Raw genomic sequence first — 19,910 nt, forward strand, 5'->3', positions numbered from 1 at the left:
GACCAGAAGGTTCTTTGGAGGTGCAAATATTATCGTAACAGCTGTTTTATTAGATGTTAATCATAGTCCAGGTCAGACAGGGCCAGCCTGTGCCAACAAGCAAGGCGAGTAAAGACGCAACGTAACAGTAACAAAGGAACATGAGCACGTGCTCTCCTTTTATACCGCAAACCAGTCTGGCCAGTTTTTACAATATTTCTTTTTACAATATTTTTATTAATTCTGCAAAGAAAATACAGAATACATGAATCAAAAAGGTAAAAGTACTACTAAATACATTGTGTTAAATCATACTTGAGATCTCAATACTTTATTAATTAATTATCGTGATTATTAATATAACGAACAAATTGGAGTAATTTTATTATTAAAAAAATCTAAACCCACTACCAAGACTGAAGATGTTTAATAAAGGAAAGGACAAGGAAAAACCCTTGACACATGTTGATATCAGCCAATATCTGTATTTTAGCCACCAAATCAAAGGTTTTGAAAATAATTCAAAAAAGGTCCCCCACAGCGTTTGAAAATCTATGTTAGATTCAGAAATTGAACAATGGATCTTCTCTAAATTTAGGTATGACATAACATCCCGTAACCATTGAACATGAGTAGGCGGAGTGACTTCCTTCCATTCCATGTAAGCAACACAGCCCTCCTGGCTGTGAGAGAAATAAAAGCCAGAATGTGTAGGTCAGAAGCCTCAAATTATATCTTTTTCTCCGACAATCCCAAATGATGTAGTCAGAGGATTAAGTTATAATTTATTTTAAAGAGCACAGGAAAAAGTTTGAAACACCTCTGTCCAATGTTTGTAAGGCTCTGACGTGTCCAAAACATGTGAATTAAAGAATCCTCTCCGTTATTGCATTTATCACAATAAGGGGATACATCCAAATAAAAATAGGATAACTTGTCTTTAGACAAGTGAGCTTTATGGACCACTTTAAATTGAAGGATAGAGTGACAGGCGCATAATGAAGTATTGACCAATTTAAAACTTTTATTCCAAGTGTCCTCAGATGGAAATCTGCAAGTCTTGTTCCCAAGCATTTTTAATTTTATCTAAAGGAGACTTACTCATTCCTAATAACCTGTCATAAATATTAGATATGGAGCCATCATAAAAGAGCTTCATATTAAAAAAATTACATCGAGTGTTCTTATCAGGACTCACAGGAAAAGGGTGTAATTGAGATCAAAGAAAGTCTCTAATTTGTAAATATCGAAAGAAATGAGTTTTAGGTAAACTATATCTGGTTGTCAGTTGTTCAAACGAAGAAAAAATTTCTCCTCCAAACAGATCCTGAAAACACGTAATACCCGATTTGTCCCACTCTTTAAAAATTACATCAGTCATAGAAGGTTTAACAAAACAATTAGAAAAAATGGGACTAGGCAGAGAAAATCTCGAGACACCAAAATGTCTTCTAAATTGTAACCAAATCCTCAAAGCATGTTTAACTACTAGATTATCAGTTAGTTTGTTTAATGATAAAGGAAGTGATGAGCCAAGGAAAGAAAAAATCGAGAATTTTTTAGCAGAGTTAGCTTCCAAAGAAACCCATACTGGACAATCCTCATGATTAATGTAATGTAGCCAAAACATAAGATTTCGTATATTGACTGCCCAGTAATAAAACCTAAAATTAGGCAAGGCTAAACCTCCTTTCTTTTTAACCTTCTGAAGGTGAACTTTATTTAATCTAGGATGTTTGTTTTTTCCATACGTAAGAAGATATATAATAGAATCAAGAGAATCCAAAAAGGACTTAGGAGTAAAAACAGGTAAAGCCTGAAATGAGTATATAAATTTAGATAGAATAATCATTTGAATAGAATTAACTCGGCCAATCAATGATATAGAGAGAGGTGACCAACTTGATAAAACCCTTTTCACATAATACAGTAAGGTAAGAAAATTTTCTTTAAATAACTGTTTATACTTTTTGGTAATCGTTACGCCTAAATAGGTAAAATGATTTCTTACAATTTTAAAAGGAAGGTTAATATCGTGATATCAGATTATTCAAAGGAAAAAGTTCACTCTTATATAAATTCAATTTGTATCCTGAAAAGTGACTGAAACAGGAAAGTAAAGAGAGCAGAGGAGGTAAGGAGGTCTCAACATTAGAAATAAAAAGCAGAAAATCATCAGCGTACAGCAAAACTTCATGGGTAATACCTCTTCTGGAGATACCAGCGATATCTCTAAATTCTCAAAGAAATGGCAGAGGGTTCTAAAGCCAAATGAAAGAGCAATGGGCTCAAAGGGCATCCCTGTCTGGTTCCACGTTGAAGTTTAAAAGGCTTGGAATTTTGAAAGTTAGTAAGAACTCGAGCCGAGGTGGATAAATAAAGTAATTTAATGCGTTGAATGAAATCGGGCCCAAAGTTAAATTTCTCTAAAGTTTTAAATAAGTAACTCTATTCAACCCGATCAAAGGCCTTTTCAGCATCTAGAGATATCACACGTTCCAATATTTCCTTAGAGGGAGAATAGATAATAATCAATAAACGACAAATATTAAAATGAGAATATTGATTTTTAATAAAACCAGTCTGATCATCGGACATAATTGATGGTAAAATGTTTTCCAATCTCTGAGCCAGAACTTTAGATAAATCTTAACATCCACATTGAGTAACGAAATTGGTCTGTATGAAGAATATTCCGTTGGGTTCTTCTTTTTCTTAAGAATTAGTGAAATAGAGGCTTCATAAAAAGATTGTGGTAACCTACCCAATTTGAAAGAATCCGAAAAAGGGAACATAAATGAGGTATTAGCAAAGAGGAAAAGGCCTTATAAAATTCTGCAGGAAATCCATCAGGACCCGGAGCCTTTCCAGAGTGCAAAGACCGTACAACGTCGGCGGTTTCCTCGTAGGCAATAAGTTGATCCAGCTGTTTTCGGTTATCGGCCAAGAGTATAGGAACGTTTAATTGGTCAAAAAAATTATTCAATACAGTATCATCTTTAGGAAATTCAGAACAATAGAGTAGAATTCTCTAAAAGTATCACTTATTTCTAAATGATCAGTTGTCCCCTCACCGTTGGCTTTACAAATTTCTTTAATTTGCTGTCTAGCAACAGAGGTTTTTAATTGGTTAGCCAGTAACTTACCTGTTTTACCTCCATGAATATAAAATTGACTTTTATCTTTTAAAAGTTGACTTTCAATTGGATATGTTAAAAGAAGATCGTATTTAGTTTTAATTTCAACTTGCATTTTATATAGAGCAGGATCTGGATCCAGAGCATATTTTTGGTCTAATAGTTTCAAGTAATTAGCTAAGTCAAGTCTCTCTCTGTTAGCTTTTTTCCTAACGCTTGCCATATAAGAAATAATTTGTCCTCTAATAAAGGCCTTAAAAGCGTCCCATATAAGACTGGAAGCTCTTCCGACGTATTCTGTTTTAAAAAGGAGAGTAATTTGTTTCTCAGAAAAAAATCTTAAACCTTTATCATATAACAAAGTTAAATTAAAATGCTGAAATCTGTTTGTCTGAGGAATCCAGGAAGATTTAGAGAGAAAAGCACAGGAGCATGAGCTGAAAGAGCAAAACCAGTTCAACGGGTACTGACTGAATCACACTTCAACTTCGCAGACAAAGAAACTACAGAAGTATAGAACCAATTATACTATGAAAAGTTTCTAGATAAACAGGTGATTATACAAACACAAAGCAAGTGTAAAGTAAACTAAAACTACAAGGAAAAACACAATAAAAACAACAATCCGGACCCTAATCCAACGACCTCCATAGCCCTCGAGTTGGGAATTACAAAAGTCAATTTACTGTCCGGGTGAAGAAATTTCTTCCGAAAGGCCGACCTCTTATTCAGAGACTGTGAAACCGGGTTCTAGACTCCTGAGCCGGGGAAACCTCATCCCCACATTAACCTTGTCAAATCCTTTGAGAGTTTTGTATGTTTCAGTGAGATCACCCCTATTCATCTAAATTTAGGCAGAGTCTGTTTTAATCTCTCCTCATCGAACAACCACTTGCCCCTGCCACCCCAGCTCCCCCACCTCCCCCCAGCACTCTCCACAATCTCCCACCACCAAAAAAAAATTAGGTGGAGCCTTTTGTTGCAAATCTATCCTTCCAATGGTAGGGAGACCAAACTCTCACAGTTTTCAATTTAACTTTGATTTTAAACTATTCAGTGTTTAATGATAGAGATGCATTTGTAAAATTTCAAGTCAGTTATGTTGATAAACACAACAGTCACAATTGCTTGTGCTTTAAACAAGGAACCATTTGTTGACACTGTTTGGTTCAGTAGTAATCTAAACTGAACCTATATTGTTAATGAAGCACAGCTTTTGTGTCATCGTATTTAAGAGTGAAGGTATCAACTTCTAGTTAAGTATGGTGAAAATAAAACCTGTTCTAGATGATTGATGTCAATGTGACCTTCACCAAATTCGTGTGCACCAGTGTGTTAGTGTATCATTGCTCTTGGGCTAGTGAAGTGTTTTAAAGAAAAAAATTAGCTCTGGAGTGTGAGTGGATGTAACTGGTGTAAAAGTCCAAGGGAGAACGAGTGGAGAGCTCGGCAATTACAGTAAATCCAGTCATCGATACGCTGATGCGTTGGACTGGATTTGGGTTTCAAACTGAAAGGTGTCTCTTCAGTCACACTGCCTCTCCAAAATGACAGGAGGTGCATTTCTTTCAGCTGAGTCTTGGAGGCACGCTCAAGAACACTATTGTTCTGAGTACTCGGCCAAGATGTGGAATCTCACTGTTGTGTTGGTTCTGGGTTTACCTTTGCTGCTCTTTCTCCTTTCGTAACGACTGGGTTTTCTGCTTCTGTTGTGTAGGTTGGGATGAGGCAGCACTACGCACTGGGCCAGTATCTGCGAAATCGCTACCGCGGCTTCCTCAGCTCCTCTTATGACGGACGTGAGGTGAGCTGCTCTGTGAAGGGGTGGGTTGCATCAGCCAATTTGAGATTCTGATTTAGCTTTGGATATAATTGACTGAAAGAGACCAAATGTAAACATTTTGATTTATAAGATATCTTTATTAGTCGCATGTATGTCGAAACACACAGTGAAATGCATCTTCTTGCGTCGAGTGTTCTGGGGGCAGCCCGCAAGTGTCGACCTGCTTCCGGCACCAACGTAGCACGCCCACAACTTCCTAACCTGTATGTCTTTGGAATGTGGAAGGAAACCCACGCAGGCACAGGGAGAACGTACAAACACCTTACAGACTGTGGACTGAATTGAACCAGGTCGCTGGTGCTGTAATAGTGTTACGCTAACTGCTACACTGTCGATTTGCAAGCTGCCTTGTGCTGGTGAATTGTATTTGTGCCTTGTGCCTTTCATAAAGTATGCAATAACTTGTAGATCAATTAAATTGGACTGCACCAAACCTCTGCCTGCCTAGAAACTCAATGACGGTTCATTATAAAGCTTCTGGGAAGTGCCTTGTGATGTTTTACTTTGTCAAAGGCACTTTTGAAGTATAAACAACTGGGGTCTCATTGACCTGTTAATAATCGTGGAAGCTGCTTTTGAGGATGTTCTCAAAGCTGGATCACTATAACGTCCTTTTGGCAATGAGGTGGAACCACGAACATTGCATACAAAAGTCAATGGATCTCTTCTAACCCATTCATAAGATCACAGGACCTAACAATGGCAGCCCCAGGTGACTTTACTATGTGTCCTGTCACGTCAGATGGTGCCACCTTGTTTCCAGAACAAGTCCTTCAATTGCCGGGTTTCAGAGTAAGTTGACTATTTAAAATCCAGCTAATAACTAGAAAAGGAATTGTCTTCAGACAGGTGTCTCTTCAGCCACACTGCCTCTCCGGAATGAGTCTTGGAGGCACTCTCAAGAACATTATTGTTCTGAGTACTCGGCCAAGATTTGGGAATGAGGGGTCTTGCAACAAAATTGTCAAGTGTCACATGATGCCAAATTAAAGCTAACTCTCTTTTAAATGTCTTCTCTTCTAAATGCTGGAAATATCTGTCCAGGCTGCAGTTGTGGAGAGAGAGAAAAGAGTTGACGTTTCAGATTGAAGACCTTTACTTCTGAAGTAGGGAACGGTAGCAAGTGATGTTTTAAGTTGCAGGGAAGTGCGGAAAGAACAAAATGATTGACTTTGGAAGAGTGGAGACCAGCCGAGACCTGTCAGACAGAGAACACGCCGTTCGCTGGAAATCTGAATTAAAAGAATGTCGGAAATGCCCAACAGGTCGGGCAGCATCTGTAGAGAAAGAAAAATAGAGTTAATGTCGCAGATTAACAACCATTCATCAGAACTGGTCAATCCTGCCACAAACTGGAAAAGATGTTATGTGAGACTGAGGTGGTGTTCCACAAGCTTGGATTGGGTAATCCTTGAGCTGTTAGATGCCTGGCACTTTAATTCTTCATCCCATTCCCAATCTTCTCTCGTAACTGCCCCCATGAAGTCCACAGCAAGCTCGAGGAACAGCATCTCATTCTCCAGCTGGGTGTATCACAGCCGTTGGGACTCGACAGTGAGTTCAACAAGTTCAGATAATTAGCCTTTCCAGTTTGTCAGAACTAACAAGTTCTGATGAAAACTAATCAACCCGTTTTTCTCTCTCCACAGACCAGGGGTGTCTTAACCAGGGTATTTCCAATGTCCTTTTATTTCAGATTGTTCAGCATCTGCAGTATTTTGTACCTCGTGGTTGCAGCCTTGTTTCTTCTTCTGCTTTCATTCCTGTCCCTCTATTTACTCCTCCTCCAGACAGATTAGCTGCAGTTCACGAGCCTGACCTGCTGCCTACACTCCAGCATTTCCTGAGCTTTATTTCAAATTTGCATGATCTATATTCTTTTTAGATCTCCTGCTCTGCTCGGTCCGATGCCTGGTGATTTGCACCTTCTTTCTCTTTGCTGTAGATTTATGTTCGGAGCACAGATTTTGACCGGACTCTGATGAGTGCTGAGTCGAACCTCGCCGGTCTGTACCCTCCGCAAGGACGTCAGATCTTCCGTCCTGGCCTGAGGTGGCAACCGATTCCTGTGCATACGATGCCTGTGGAACAGGACAAGGCAAGTGTCAGAGGACTGGCAGTGAGGAGCAGCTGTCCAGCTTTGATTACAGTGTGGGGATGCAGGGGCCTGAGCAGCGCCACTCAAATTGTCCTCTTTCTGAGGGGAGCGTGAAGGGGAGAGGACCAGTCCAATCCACTCCAGTGCACGATATATGGTGATGCTGGGAGTCCATGCGAAGGCCAGAGCAGTGCCTCTTACTCGCAGCTCTGCAGCGCTGGGGAGGAAAGGTGGTGCAGGTGTATGGATTAATGGGCATTACACTGACATCAACAGGAGCTTTGCATGTTACACTGGAACTCTGTAAGGAGCGATGTCGTTTATGTTAACGGTGGCTGTGTGGTATTAGGGGTATCGCACCTTGTACCATTGTTGCATCGGAGCAGATAAGTGCCCCTTGTGTTACATTCCCCAGTCCGGGCTGTGTGTCTGTATGCAGAGTTGTGCTTTTATGTATCTTCTATGGAGACAGATGGCAGTCAGTGAATGCACGTAAATACTTTTCACTGGCACTGGGCCAGAGTGTTGTATGTATGTGTCTGCGTGTGTATAACTTTCACTAGCTCTGGAGCCAGAATGTGGTGTGTGTGTGTGTGTGTCTGTCTCTGCACTGGGGTCAGAGTTTTGCATATATGTGTCTGTGTGTATATATCTTCCGTTGGCCCTGACCAGAGTGTTTTGTGTGTGTGTGTGAGATTGTGTATATTTCCCTAGCACTGGGCCAGAGTGTGTGTGTGTACCTTTCACTAGCACTGGGGCCAGTGTTGTGTGTGCGCATATAGATGTTTGTATGTATGTATCTTTCATTGATGCAGAGGTGTGTATATGCGTGTATGTATCTTTCTCTGGAACTGAACAAGACTAAATTATTTCAGCTCCTTCTATACCCAATGAAGGATTGTCCTCGCTACACAAAATTGATTGCGGAGACGGAGGATACTGATGAATACATAAAGATGGTGAAGCTAAACAAGGTACATATCACGCATACTATAGATGTACATCGTAATCTCTGGTGCTATTCAACGATTCCGGCAGCATCTGTGCAGAGTGAAACACTGGTTATCAGGCTGGATCGTGCACAACCTGCCCGTACTGTGTGACGCCCATGGTCACACCATCCTTTTGTGAGGCATTGGTCGAAGGGAGCTCCAGGCCTTGCTGTGTCCCATGACGTGGAGCCGACATGAGGTGGCAATGTGTTTGAGATCCTAAGTCCTGCCCTGGACCTTCTTAATGGCGACTTCACAGCTTGTGTTGTCAAAGGCTTTTTCAACTGCTATTCAAAGATATTTAAAAATAAATTCAGATGTTAATTTAAAAAAAAAAGTACCTGATCAATGAAACTATTAATTGGAAGTGAATGAGGGAAAACCAAACCATACACCTACATTTTTTGGATCAGGTCAATGACTCCGTTCTAGTGAACGGGGGAGGATACCCATGCCAGACGTGGTTGGCAAATAGCTGAGGGCCAGATACGAGTGTGTTTGGGCCTCGGCTCAGTACAACTGTGCTCTGCCTCCGGATCTGGTACTGACCACCCCAGTGGTATGCAAGACAAGTTTCTCACTGTACCTCGGTACAAGTGACAATAGTAAACCAACACCAATACTTTGTGATGCTTCACTTCCAAATCTCTGGAAGATTTGGGCACATTCTGGCCCAATGTTTTAAGCTGATGATGTTTCATGAGGTGGAAATAGAGATATAGATCGGGGAATGTTTGTGTAGTGTCGGAAGCATTGAAGACAGAAGGTGCTGGAATCTGGAGCAAAGAGCAAACTGCTGGAGGGACTCAGCAGGTCAGGCAGCATCTGTGGAGGGAATGGACAGTCCGTGTTTGGCGTTGAGACCCTTCATCTGGACTGCTTGTCATTGAAGGGTAGTATTGGGATGAGGAATGGAAAGGGAGATCGAGAGGAGGACCAAATGGGGATACTGGAATCATCGCTAACTGCTGCTACGAATAAAAAGGGGTCATTGTTAAATTATTGAACTTCACGTTCAATTTCAGCAGATGATGCCATTCGTGTTGAGAGCGGCATTTAAACTTTCAAGTCAATGACCTAATGTCCGAGACCTGTCAGAACCTGATAGGTTAAGTCAGTTTGCCATAGATTGGTTTGCCTGACCTGCTGCGCAATTCGTTTGCCTGTTTTTTTTTAATTTCCGGTTTCCGACATCCACGGTATTCTGTCCTTGTATGGATGGTGAGTTGGCGCAGCTGTAAAGCCCTGAATCAGAAGTTGAGCTGTGGATCCTCAAGGTTGTGATGAGTTTCATCGGGATCGGTGTCGGATACACGTGTCAGAGGTTTGGGGCTGAGAGTTAAGAGAGTGACTGGAAATCTGGTCGTGGCAAGCGTTAGAACCACACAGCACAGAACAGCAAATTGGTTACCCAGGCTGCGTATGGTCTCCCATCCGCGGAAGGCACTACATTAGGAGCAAAATCTAAGCTGAAATGCCACCTTACCTAGAAGGAGTAGCACTGGGAGGTGACCAGTGCTGCATCTCCTGTGCTTCTAAAGGAAGGTAAGGTGGTGGAGACCAGAGTGTTATGGAGGAAATGGTTCCCCCCCCCGAATGCTAAAAAGGGGAGGAGAACAGTTTGGTGGATGCATTGGGCTGGAGATTGCGGAGAGTAATTCACTTCAACACGAAAGCAAGTCATGTGGTGACTCTGCCACAGATGGGGGAGAGGTGAGAACAGAAATTCAAGAAGTGAAGCTGACAGTCGAGGCCCCTGCCAGCCACACTGAAGTGAAGCCTTCACTTCAAGAAAGGAAAGATCAGAGGCATTTGTTATGGAAGGTGAAACCTCGGGGTAAACAGGTGACCACTCCACCTTCAAAGGCACTTGCAAAGTGTGCTGGAGCCACAGCAGCTCTTAAAATCGCCGCATCCTCTGTTTAGCATCACAGAGACGGGCAAACCTGGAACATGCCGACCAGCTCCAGAACTGCCTTCCCTGGCGTTCAAGTCTCCTAATCTCACTGTTCAATATATGCAATGAACGTGTATCCTCATTTCTCAGGAATGGAAAATTATAACCCCAAAGGAAGATTTTCCTCTTTTTATTTCGGTCTAATTAGCTGACCAGGCATTTTGAGTTTACAGCCCTTAGTTCTAAACTCTTCTGCTGTTGGAAAGAGCCTCCCTATCTACCGTCATTCCTTCTCAGAACCTCGATGAGATCACCGCTCATTTTCCTAAACTCTGTCTATGTGGCAATCTTGCTCTATCCATGCTCGTAAGAAAACCCACATCCCATAACAAATCCAGTGAGTTTGCATGACTTTGTCTCTAAGGCCGTGCAAACTTACTCAACATTATAGGGTATGGGTTGTCCCTGGGTATAGAGACTAAAACTGCACACAGTATGCCAGATATTGTCTTTCCTGTGCCTTCCACAATTGTAGCCAAACTCCTTTTCATCTCTTGCAATAAAGGCAAAGGTGTCCAAAAAGTTCCTAATTGTTTGTTGCAGCTGCCAATAACTCTGTGTAACGGGCTTCGACGTCTCTCTTTAGACCACCGTCTTTTACTATTTTCTCAACATTTTCTATCCTTCCGACCAAAATGAATAACCTTTCATTTTCCTGCTTTACACTCCGTCTGCCTGCCTCTTGCCCACTCGCGTGCTGTCTATCTCCTTTTGCAGACTCTGTGTCGCCTCTACTGCTTACCGATGCACCTACCTTTGTAAGTGGTCACTGCCCCTCACTGTCACCTTGCCTGTTGTAGAATGACGCGTGGTGCGGAACAGAGAAGGAGCTATCTTGCACAACATGTCTGCACCAGGTCTTTCAAAGAGCCAGTGGTTTTACTATATATCCTTACAGATTTTTCTCTATTTTTCTAATTTCCTATTGGCTACTGTTGAACCTGTATCCACAACATTGTACAATGTATTCTAAACCCTAACACCTTGCGCCTTTTTAAAAATGCTTTTTTTTCTTCATGTTGCCTCTTTTCTTACTCAACAGTGTCTTTTGCGTATTGCCGTTCTATAAGTATATCAAGAGCAAGAGGGTAGTCGGGGAAAGAGGGGGTCCATTTAGTGACCAAAGGGTTATCTATGTGTGGAGCAAGGGAATGTAAGTGAGGTGCTAAATGAACACATCCATATTCAGCAAGGTGAAGGACATGGAGCTGCTGAGTTCAGGGAGAGGTATGTTCATAGCCTGAAACATGTCAGTGTTAAGAAGGGGAAGGTGTTAATCGTCATGGAATGCATTAGGGTTGATAAATCTTCAGAGCCGGATGAGATCTATCTCAGGTTGCTATGGGAAACGAGGGAGGAGATGGCTGTGGCCTTGACAGAGATTTTTACATTTCATTAGCCACGGGTGAGGTACCAGAAAACTGGAAGATAGCTAATGTTGTTCCTTTGTTTAAGAAGGGCAGCAGGGAACTACAGGCTGGTGAGCCTTGCATCTGTGGCAGGGAAATTATTGGAGAAAATTCCCAAGGGATAGGATTTATGCACATTTGAAAAGGCGGGGGCTGATCAGGAATAGTCAGCGTGGCTTTGTGCAGAGGAAATCCTGCCTCACTAATTTGACTGAGTTTTTTGAGAAGGTAACAGAAAATTGAAGGCAGGGAAGTAGATGTTGTCTATGTGGACCTTAGCAAGTTAATATGGGCAAAGTCCTCGCATGGCAGGCAGGTCCAAAATGTTAAGGGACATGGGATCCAAGGTGAGCTGGCTAATTGGATCCAAATTTGGCCAGGTGATCGGAGCTAGAGGTGGTGGAAGGTTTCTTTTCCGATTGGAAGCCTGTGCCCAGGGGTAAACCGCAGGATTCTTGTTGTTGGTGATCATATATTGACGACTTGTATGTGAATGTAGGAAGTCTGTGTGTGACATGAAAATTGGTGGCGTTGTGGATAGTGAGGACAGTTGTCTTGGTCTACAGCAAGGTATAGATCGGATGGAAACCTGGGCAGAGCGTTAGCAGATTGAATTTAATCTCGACAAGTGAGAGGTGATGCAGTTCGAGAAGTCAAATAGGGGTAGGACGGGTACAGGTAAATAGGAGGGATCTAAGGAATGTTGATGAACAGGGAGACCTAGGGGTTCAAGTTCAATATTCTCTGAAAGTGTAAACCCAGGTAGGTAGGGTGGTGAAGAAGGTGGATGGCAAAGGTTGGGGATATGGAAGATAAAAGTTGTGTTGTAACTTTACAAAACACTGATTAGACCACTCGGAGTATTGTGTGCAGTTTTGGTTCACCAGGACATTACCTGGATTGGAGGACTTTAGTTATGGGGAGAGATTGGATAGGCCGGGCTGGTTTTCCCTGGAGTGAAGGAGGCTGCAGGTTTCCTGATAAAGGCAGAGAAAGTCGGAATGTTTTTCCCCATGGTAGTGGTATCGAAAACAAGAGGTCACAGGTTCAAGGTGAGAGGAAGGAGTTTTAAAGTGGATTTTAGGGGGAAGTTTTTTTTACACAGAGCTGGCTGATATCTGGAACCAGAGAAAGTGGTTGAGTCAGATACAGTCACTACATTTCAGAGACCTCGAGACATGCACTTGAATAGGCAAGACATAGAAGGATATGGACCTCATTCAGGCAAAAGGCATTAGGGTAAATGGACTAAAAGGTCAGTATGGACGTGGTGGGCCGAAGGGCCTGTTTCTGTACTGTGACTCGATGACTTCAGCCACTGGGAACAGCTTCTCTCTACAGCTACACACTTGAGCGCTTCATAATTTCCAATGCCGCCTGTGACCAAACATTCTGGAAGCCCGACCTCTGCTCAAAGGACAGCAGTACCAAGGGCCCTGGATGGTGGTGAGGGTGGAGGTGTAGGCACAGGTGTTACACCTCTTTCAGTTACCGGGGAAGGGGAGCAGTGGGTGGGGGGGGGATGAGCAGACAAGGGAGTCGAGGAAACTACCGCCTGCCAGCTCTTGCTCCACCCCTTCCCGCCCACCTCCCGATACTGGCCATCTCCCCTCTATCTTTCAGTCGAGGTGAACGGTCTCGACTTAAACGTCGACCGTCCAGTTCCCTCCACGGATGCTGCCTGGCCCGCCGAGTTCCTCCAGTGTTTTGTGTGTTGCCCCAGACTCCAGCCTCTGTAGTCTCCTGTGTCTCTAGTCTGGTTACTGGTTCCCTTACAGGAACAGTCAGGAGAAGGTCATAATTAAAGGTCAGGGTTTTGGAAGGAATTCTGAGCTCTTTGAGGATACCTGATCCTGGATCAGTGTATCCAAGAGTGGTGTAACAACGATTGTATCTTTTGTCAACGAACTGATACTCCTTCTGCTATAATGTTTGCTCGTTTGCCATCTCTAGAACTTTCTGGCCATGCTGTCTAACGCCACTGGGGTTCCCAGGGACCAGATGTCATTCAAATACGTTTGGTTGATTTACGACACCCTGTTATGTGAGGTGAGCACCATGGACTTGTTACAAGACATCTTTATTAGTCACATGTACATCGAAACACACAGTGAAATGCATCTTTTGCGTAGAGTGTTCTGGGGGCAGCCCGCAAGTGTCGCCACACTTCCGGCACCGACATAGCAGGCCCACAACTTCCTAAACCGTACGTCTTTGGAAACTGCAATCTTCTTTTTTAAAAAGAACAATGAATGAACAGGAATTCAAACACACACACACGCAGGCATCTGCACACCCTTCCTTCCACATCCAGAGCTACTACTTTGGCCCTTAGTCTTTGGATTTAGGTTTTTAAATCGGACTTTGGTTACCTGGACGTGACAGTGAAGAGGGGATGGGGCTAAGTAAAGAGCTCTGATGCAACGGGTAAGCAGCGGGAATCTGGGAAATTTCAAGATGCTGGGCTGATGTTCTCTTTAATGGGGAATTGGGCTAAGAGATCGATTGCTTAAGACTGGAATGAGGAGCAGTTTCCTCTGTGAGGTTTGTGAACCTTTGGATCACTATCAAACTGTGCGAGGATCCGGCGAGCTCTCCAAAGGCACTTCTCTGGTACTGTGGCCACCCGGACTCTGTGCCGCTGCGGTGAATGTGCACTGCTGGCTGAGCCGGGGACCAGTTGTGCCAACACGTAACCTCAGTGCCCATCTTACCTTGGCAGCAACTTCACAACAAAACCGTGCCTTCCTGGGTGACGTCCTCAGTCATGGAGCGCATGCGAACACTGAAGGAGTTCAGCATCGACGTTGATTACAGACTGTACAAGCGAGAAGAGAAATCGCGGCTCCAGGGAGGTGAGTTCTCTCGGGTTTAAGCTGGGACCAGGAAGGGAAAAGTGGGCGTGGTAAAAGGATGTGAGGAAACTGGGAGATCGCTCTGCTCCCCCCACGCCGAGACTTCAACTTCCCAAATATCGACTGGAACCTGCTTAGTGCCAATGGTTTAGATGGGACGGAATTTGTTAAATGTGTCCAGGAGGGATTCCTGACGCAGTATGTTGACAGGCCGACTAGAGGGAATGCCATGTTAGATCTAGTTTTAGGAAATGAACCGGGACTGGTGAAGGATCTATTGGGGTGTGAGCATTTGGGGGACAGTGACCATTGCTCCATAACCTTTAAAATTGTCACGGACAAGAGGATTTTTAATTGGGGAAGGGCGAACTATGAGGCTCTAAGGAGAGAACTTGGGAGTGTAAATTGGGATGTCCTTTTTGAAGGAATATGTACCATGGGGATGTGGTCAATGTTTAGGGATCTTATGCAGGATGTTAGGGATAAATATGTCCCGGTGAGGCAGAGAAGGAATGGCAGGGTGAAGGAACCGTGGGTGACGAGAGAGGTAGAACGACTTGTTGGGGAGAAGAAGGTAACATACATGAGGTATAAGCAGCAAGGTTCAGACAGGGCCCGTGAGGAATATAGGGTAGCGAGGAAGGAACTTACGGAAGGGCTGAGGAGAGCTAGAAGGGGACATGAAAAGGCTTTGGCTAGTTAGGGTTAAGGAAAATCCCAAGGCCTTTTTCAAGTACGTGAAGGGTAGGAGGATGGCTAGGGTGAAGGTAGGTCCGATTAAAGACAAAGGTGGGAGAATTTGCCTGGAGGTGGCGGAAGTGGGAGAAGTTCTCAATGAGTACTTCTCTTCAGTATTCACCAGGGAGAGGGGTCTTGATGATGCGGAAGGGAGTGCTGGTAGGGGTAATGTTCTCGAGGTTGTAGATATCAAGAGAGAATGTGTTGAAGTTGTTAAATAATGACAGATAAATCTCTGGGGCCTGACGGGATTTTCCCCAGGCTGCTTCGAGAGGCTAGGGAGGAGATTGTTGAACCGCTGGTAAGGATCTTTGAGTCCTCGTTGTCTACGGGGATGGTGCCAGAGGATTGGAGGATTGTGAATGTGGTCCCCTTGTTCAAAAAAGGTAATAGGGATAGTCCAGGGAATTATAGACCGGTGAGTCTCACGTCTGTGGTGGGTAAGCTGTTAGAAAGGATTCTAAGGGATAGGATTTATGAACACCTAGAGAATCATGGACTGATTAGGGACAGCCAGCATGGCTTTGTGAAGGGAAGATTTTGCCTCAGAAGCCTGATAGAGTTCTTTGAGGAGGTGACCAGGAAGATTGATGAGGGCAGTGCGGTGGATGTGGTTTACATGGATTTTAGTAAGGCGTTTGATAAGGTTCCTCGTGGTAGGCTTCTTCAGAAGGTCAGAGGTCAAGGGATCCAAGGAAGCTTGGCTGTGTGGATTAGGAATCGGCTTGCATGTAGAAAGCAGAGGGTTGTGGTGGAAGGAGTGCCCTCGGATTGGAAGGCAGTGACTAGTGGTGTCCCACAGGGATCGGTTCTGGGACCTTGACTTTTTGTGATATTTATAGATGACTTAGATGAGGGGGTGGAGGGCTGGGTTGGTAAGTTTGCGGACGACACTAAGATCGGCGGTGTTGTGGATAGTGTGGAGGGCTGTCGGAGCTTACAGAGGGACATTGATAGGATGCAGAGCTGGGCTGACAAGTGGCAGATGGAGTTCAATCCGGAGAAGTGTGAGGTGGTACACTTTGGAAGGACAAACTCCAGGGCAGAGTACAGGGTAAACGGCAAGGTACTTGGCAGTGTAGAGGAGCAGAGGGATCTGGGGGTTCATATTCACAGTTCATTGAAAGTTGCCTCACAGGTGGAAAGAGCAGCTAAGAAGGCCAATGGGATGTTGGCTTTCATAAGTCGCGGGATTGAGTTTAAGAGCCGCGAGGTGATGATGCAGCTTTACAAAACTCTAGTTAGGCCACATTTAGAGTACTGTGTTCAGTTCTGGTCGCCTCATTATAGGAAGGATGTGGAGGCGTTGGAGAGGGTGCAGAGGAGATTTACCAGGATGCTGCCTGGATTGGAGAGTATTGAATATGAGGAGAGGCTTAAGGTGCTAGGGCTTTATTCACTGGAAAGGAGGGGGATGAGAGGAGACATGACAGAGGTATATAAAATATTGAGAGGAATAGATAGAGTAGACAGTCAGCGCCTCCTTCCCAGGGCACCAATGCTCAAGACGAGAGGGCATGGCTTTAAGGTTATGGGTGGGAGGTTCAGGGGAGATGTCAGGGGGAGGTTTTTCACCCAGAGAGTGGTTGGTGCATGGAATGCACTGCCTGGGGTGGGGGTGGAGGCAGATACATTGGACAGGTTCAAGAGCTTGTTGGATAGGCATATGGAGGTGTGTGGGATGGGGGGTATATGAGGGAGGAAGGGGTTAGGTAGTGTGAGGGTGGTTTGATGGACGGCACAACATGGTGGGCCGAAGGGCCTGTTTTGTGCTGTATGGTTCTATGGACCCGTCTGCGGACGGTCTGCTCCCCCCCACGCCGACCCGCCTGTGGGCACTCCCCACACTGACCCCCTCCCAGTTGGCACGGCTGCCTCCCTGTGCTCAGTGCCTGCGCATTGAGTGGTCCGTGATGTGACTGAACTGGTAACAGCTCCTGGATTGACTTGTCGATTCTCCCCATCTCCCATTTGCTTTGCTGTTGTCGTTATTGCAGGTGTGCTCCTGAAACAAATTCTCCAAAATATTGAACAGTCGCGGAACACATCTCCCACACCAAGTCCCAAGCTGATGGTGTACTCGGCGGTGAGTCCTCTTCGTGTTCAGGTGCTAGAGCTGGCAGCATTCAGTGTGCCACAGATCCTCGCATGTTCCATGTTCTTAAATACATACGGTCACCATTAATAAATGATAGCACAATTGGCGATGTTAAGTACACCCTGCACTGAAGGGGGTCAAGCACCCCTGTGAGGGTGAGGAGAGCTCTGCCAACCTCAGTGGAGGCTCCCTTCTGGTACCGTGTCCTACTGTGGTCTTGGTGCGGTAACCTGGAACTGCTGGATTTGGCCAATGATATTACGTAAAAATGCATAATCTGTGGTATTAAATACAAGACACCTTATGTACAAGACAGGTTGTTTGTGCAGGTGTTGTCTTTGTGTGTGTCTGAGTGTTGTGCGTGTAAAATTGACTTCAATAATTATCGACAATATTAATGTGTTCCCAGCATGACACAACGATTGTAGCTCTTCAAATGGCTCTGAGTGTTTACAGCCTTGCTCCCACTTATGCTGCCTGCCACATCGTCGAGCTGTACCTGGAGGACGACGGGTAGGTCCTGTTGTAGAAAGGTACGCTCAGTACACTGGCACTGCAAGCTCCACTTCACCAGGAGCCTGTTTGTTGGGGCCTGATCTGCCCGCTGACAGCAGGGGAGGGTCTCAGCTCTTTGGGCAGGATCTGCAGGCACTGAGACTCTGCCCGCCCATCTTAGCCCTGGGGCAAAACCAAGACGCCTATGAAGCAGAAGAACAGAAAACGCAGGAAATACTTAGCAAGTCAGGTGGCATGTGTGGAGAAAGAAACAGTTTAGATTTCTGGTATGTAGGAGTAGTTTATTGAGCTGGAGTGTTCTAAAGGAGGATGAGCAGTGTCCGGTGTGGGGGAGAGAGAGAAGGGAAATAGGATGTGGGGATGGTGTGGGGACAGTCTGGGGGAGTGACCAGACTGTAGGGAAGGAGTTGGGTAAGTGGATAGTGAGGGGGACCAGGACATGGGGAGAGGGAGTGTGAGGAAATTTAGAGCTGATTGATAACATCTCTTTATCAGTCACATGTACATCGAAACACAAAGTGCTACACTACACTACCGTGCCTGCCCGGAGGGGATATAGAGTGGAGGATGTTGGGATGAGTGTGGGAAAGTGTTGATTTATTATTGTCACTTGTACCAAGGTTCAGTGAAAAACTTGTCTTGCAAACTGATCGTACAGGTCAGTTCATTACACAGTGCAGATACAATGAGGTAGTACAGAGTGCATTGATGTAGTACAGGTAAAAACAATAACAGTACAGAGTAAAGTGTCACAGTGACAGGGAAAGTGCAGTGCAATAAGGTGCGAGCTCACAACAAGGTACATCTGGTCTGCAGAGGTTTGGGGTGAAATGGGCAGAGCTGGTTCAAAGAGAACCAGGAGCAGTGTTGGGGAGAGAGGGGCGCAAGCTTCAAATGTGTACAAATCAACTTTCCCACGCACCCCACCCCCCCAAAGCCTCATCTGCAGAGAGGCTAATCGTTAGGAAGTGCAAAATGACCTCCTCCTATCCTAAAGTGTGCCCGTGGCATTTACAGGTCCTTCACTGTGGAGATGTACTACAGGAATGAAAGTTCTTCTGCACCATATCCCCTCACTATCCCAGCCTGCACCCAAAGGTGTCCCTTGGACAAGTTCATCCAGATCGCCAAAAGAGTGATACCTGATGACTGGGATGAGGAATGTGGCCGTACCGGTAACCACGTCCCAATAGGTAAGGTTCTGACACAGCTGTGGTGTTAATAACAGCTGACCCTGGTGCGATAGATGGGATCGTCCTTTTCTGGTCTCATCATTGGTTGCCCTCCATCCAATCTGATGATGAGGATCGTCATCGGGTTCATGATGTTAGAGCTGGCCCCAGCAGTGGGGAGTGCCAGTGTCGTGCATCCGAACCGTGATCCCTTGGCCCAACGTCAACAGTATTTTGGATGGGTGGTGAGGGTGGGGTGGGGTGGGGTGGGGGAGCAAGGGCCCAGAGAGAAGCACCAATCATGTCCCTTTTAATGTGAGTGGAGGCTGCGTGATAATGGAGACGGGACTGGGACGGGACGGGACGGGGCTGGTGTGTCCTGAAACAGCCTCCCAGAACAAAAATGATTTGATTTATTTTCTGTCCATTAATGGACGCTTGACCCACATTACGTTCCCCCACGTGCTCTCATTTCATTTGATAACCTCGTGCGTTGACCCCCCTTATCAACAATCTTCTGAAAGTCCAAATACCCCACGCTCCCAGGTATGCCCTTATTTATTGACTTGCTGGTTGAAAGTGTCCTGACTGGTTGCATCACGGTCTGGGACGGCAATTTGTATGTGCAGCAACATAAGAAGCTGCAGAGAGTAGTGGACTCTGCCCAATACATCACGGGCACATCCCTCCCCACCATCGGTGGTATCTAGAGAAGGGGCTGCCTCAAGAAGGCAACATCCATCATCAAAGAGCCCCACTATCCGCTCGCAGCTACCATCGGGCAGGAGGTACAGAAGCCTGAAGTCCCACACCGCCAGGTTCAAGAACAGCTACTTTCCTTCAACCACTTGGTTCTTGAACCAACCGGCACAGCCCTAATCACTGCAGTTTAGCAACACTAGGACCACTTTGCACTAAAATGGACGTCTTGTTTTTGTTCTAATTGTGTTCTTTCTTGTAAAATTAGTGTAGAATTTATATTTAGTTTGTTCTCGTGAATGCTGCTTATCTGATGCGATGCGCCTGTGATGCTGCTGCGAGTAAGCTTTTCATTGCACCTGTGCACACATGGACTTGTGCACGTGACCGTAAACTCGACTTTGACCTTTACCTCAA

General features: G+C 44.9%; 1 protein-coding gene across 12 annotated transcripts in view; it reads left to right on the top strand.

Annotated features, from left to right (window-relative positions):
- Positions 1–19,910, top strand: part of LOC127577687 (lysosomal acid phosphatase-like) — a 281,423-nt gene that overhangs the window by 29,393 nt on the left and 232,120 nt on the right. For 8 of the 12 annotated variants that reach the window (XR_007957420.1, XM_052029119.1, XM_052029122.1 and 5 more), the window contains exons 3-10: positions 4,834–4,920; positions 6,905–7,057; positions 7,933–8,031; positions 13,369–13,464; positions 14,138–14,270; positions 17,006–17,094; positions 17,516–17,619; positions 18,640–18,815. Coding sequence is in view for 11 of the 12 variants with exons in the window: in XM_052029119.1 (XP_051885079.1) it covers positions 4,834–4,920; positions 6,905–7,057; positions 7,933–8,031; positions 13,369–13,464; positions 14,138–14,270; positions 17,006–17,094; positions 17,516–17,619; positions 18,640–18,815 (937 nt within the window). In the remaining variant the exon portion in view is untranslated. The remainder of the gene's footprint in view (positions 1–4,833; positions 4,921–6,904; positions 7,058–7,932; positions 8,032–13,368; positions 13,465–14,137; positions 14,271–17,005; positions 17,095–17,515; positions 17,620–18,639; positions 18,816–19,910) is intronic. The other 4 variants (XM_052029123.1, XM_052029117.1, XM_052029113.1 and 1 more) reach the window with 2 other exon arrangements.

This window comes from Pristis pectinata, chromosome 14 (assembly GCF_009764475.1).
Source record: "Pristis pectinata isolate sPriPec2 chromosome 14, sPriPec2.1.pri, whole genome shotgun sequence".
NCBI lineage: Eukaryota > Metazoa > Chordata > Chondrichthyes > Rhinopristiformes > Pristidae > Pristis > Pristis pectinata.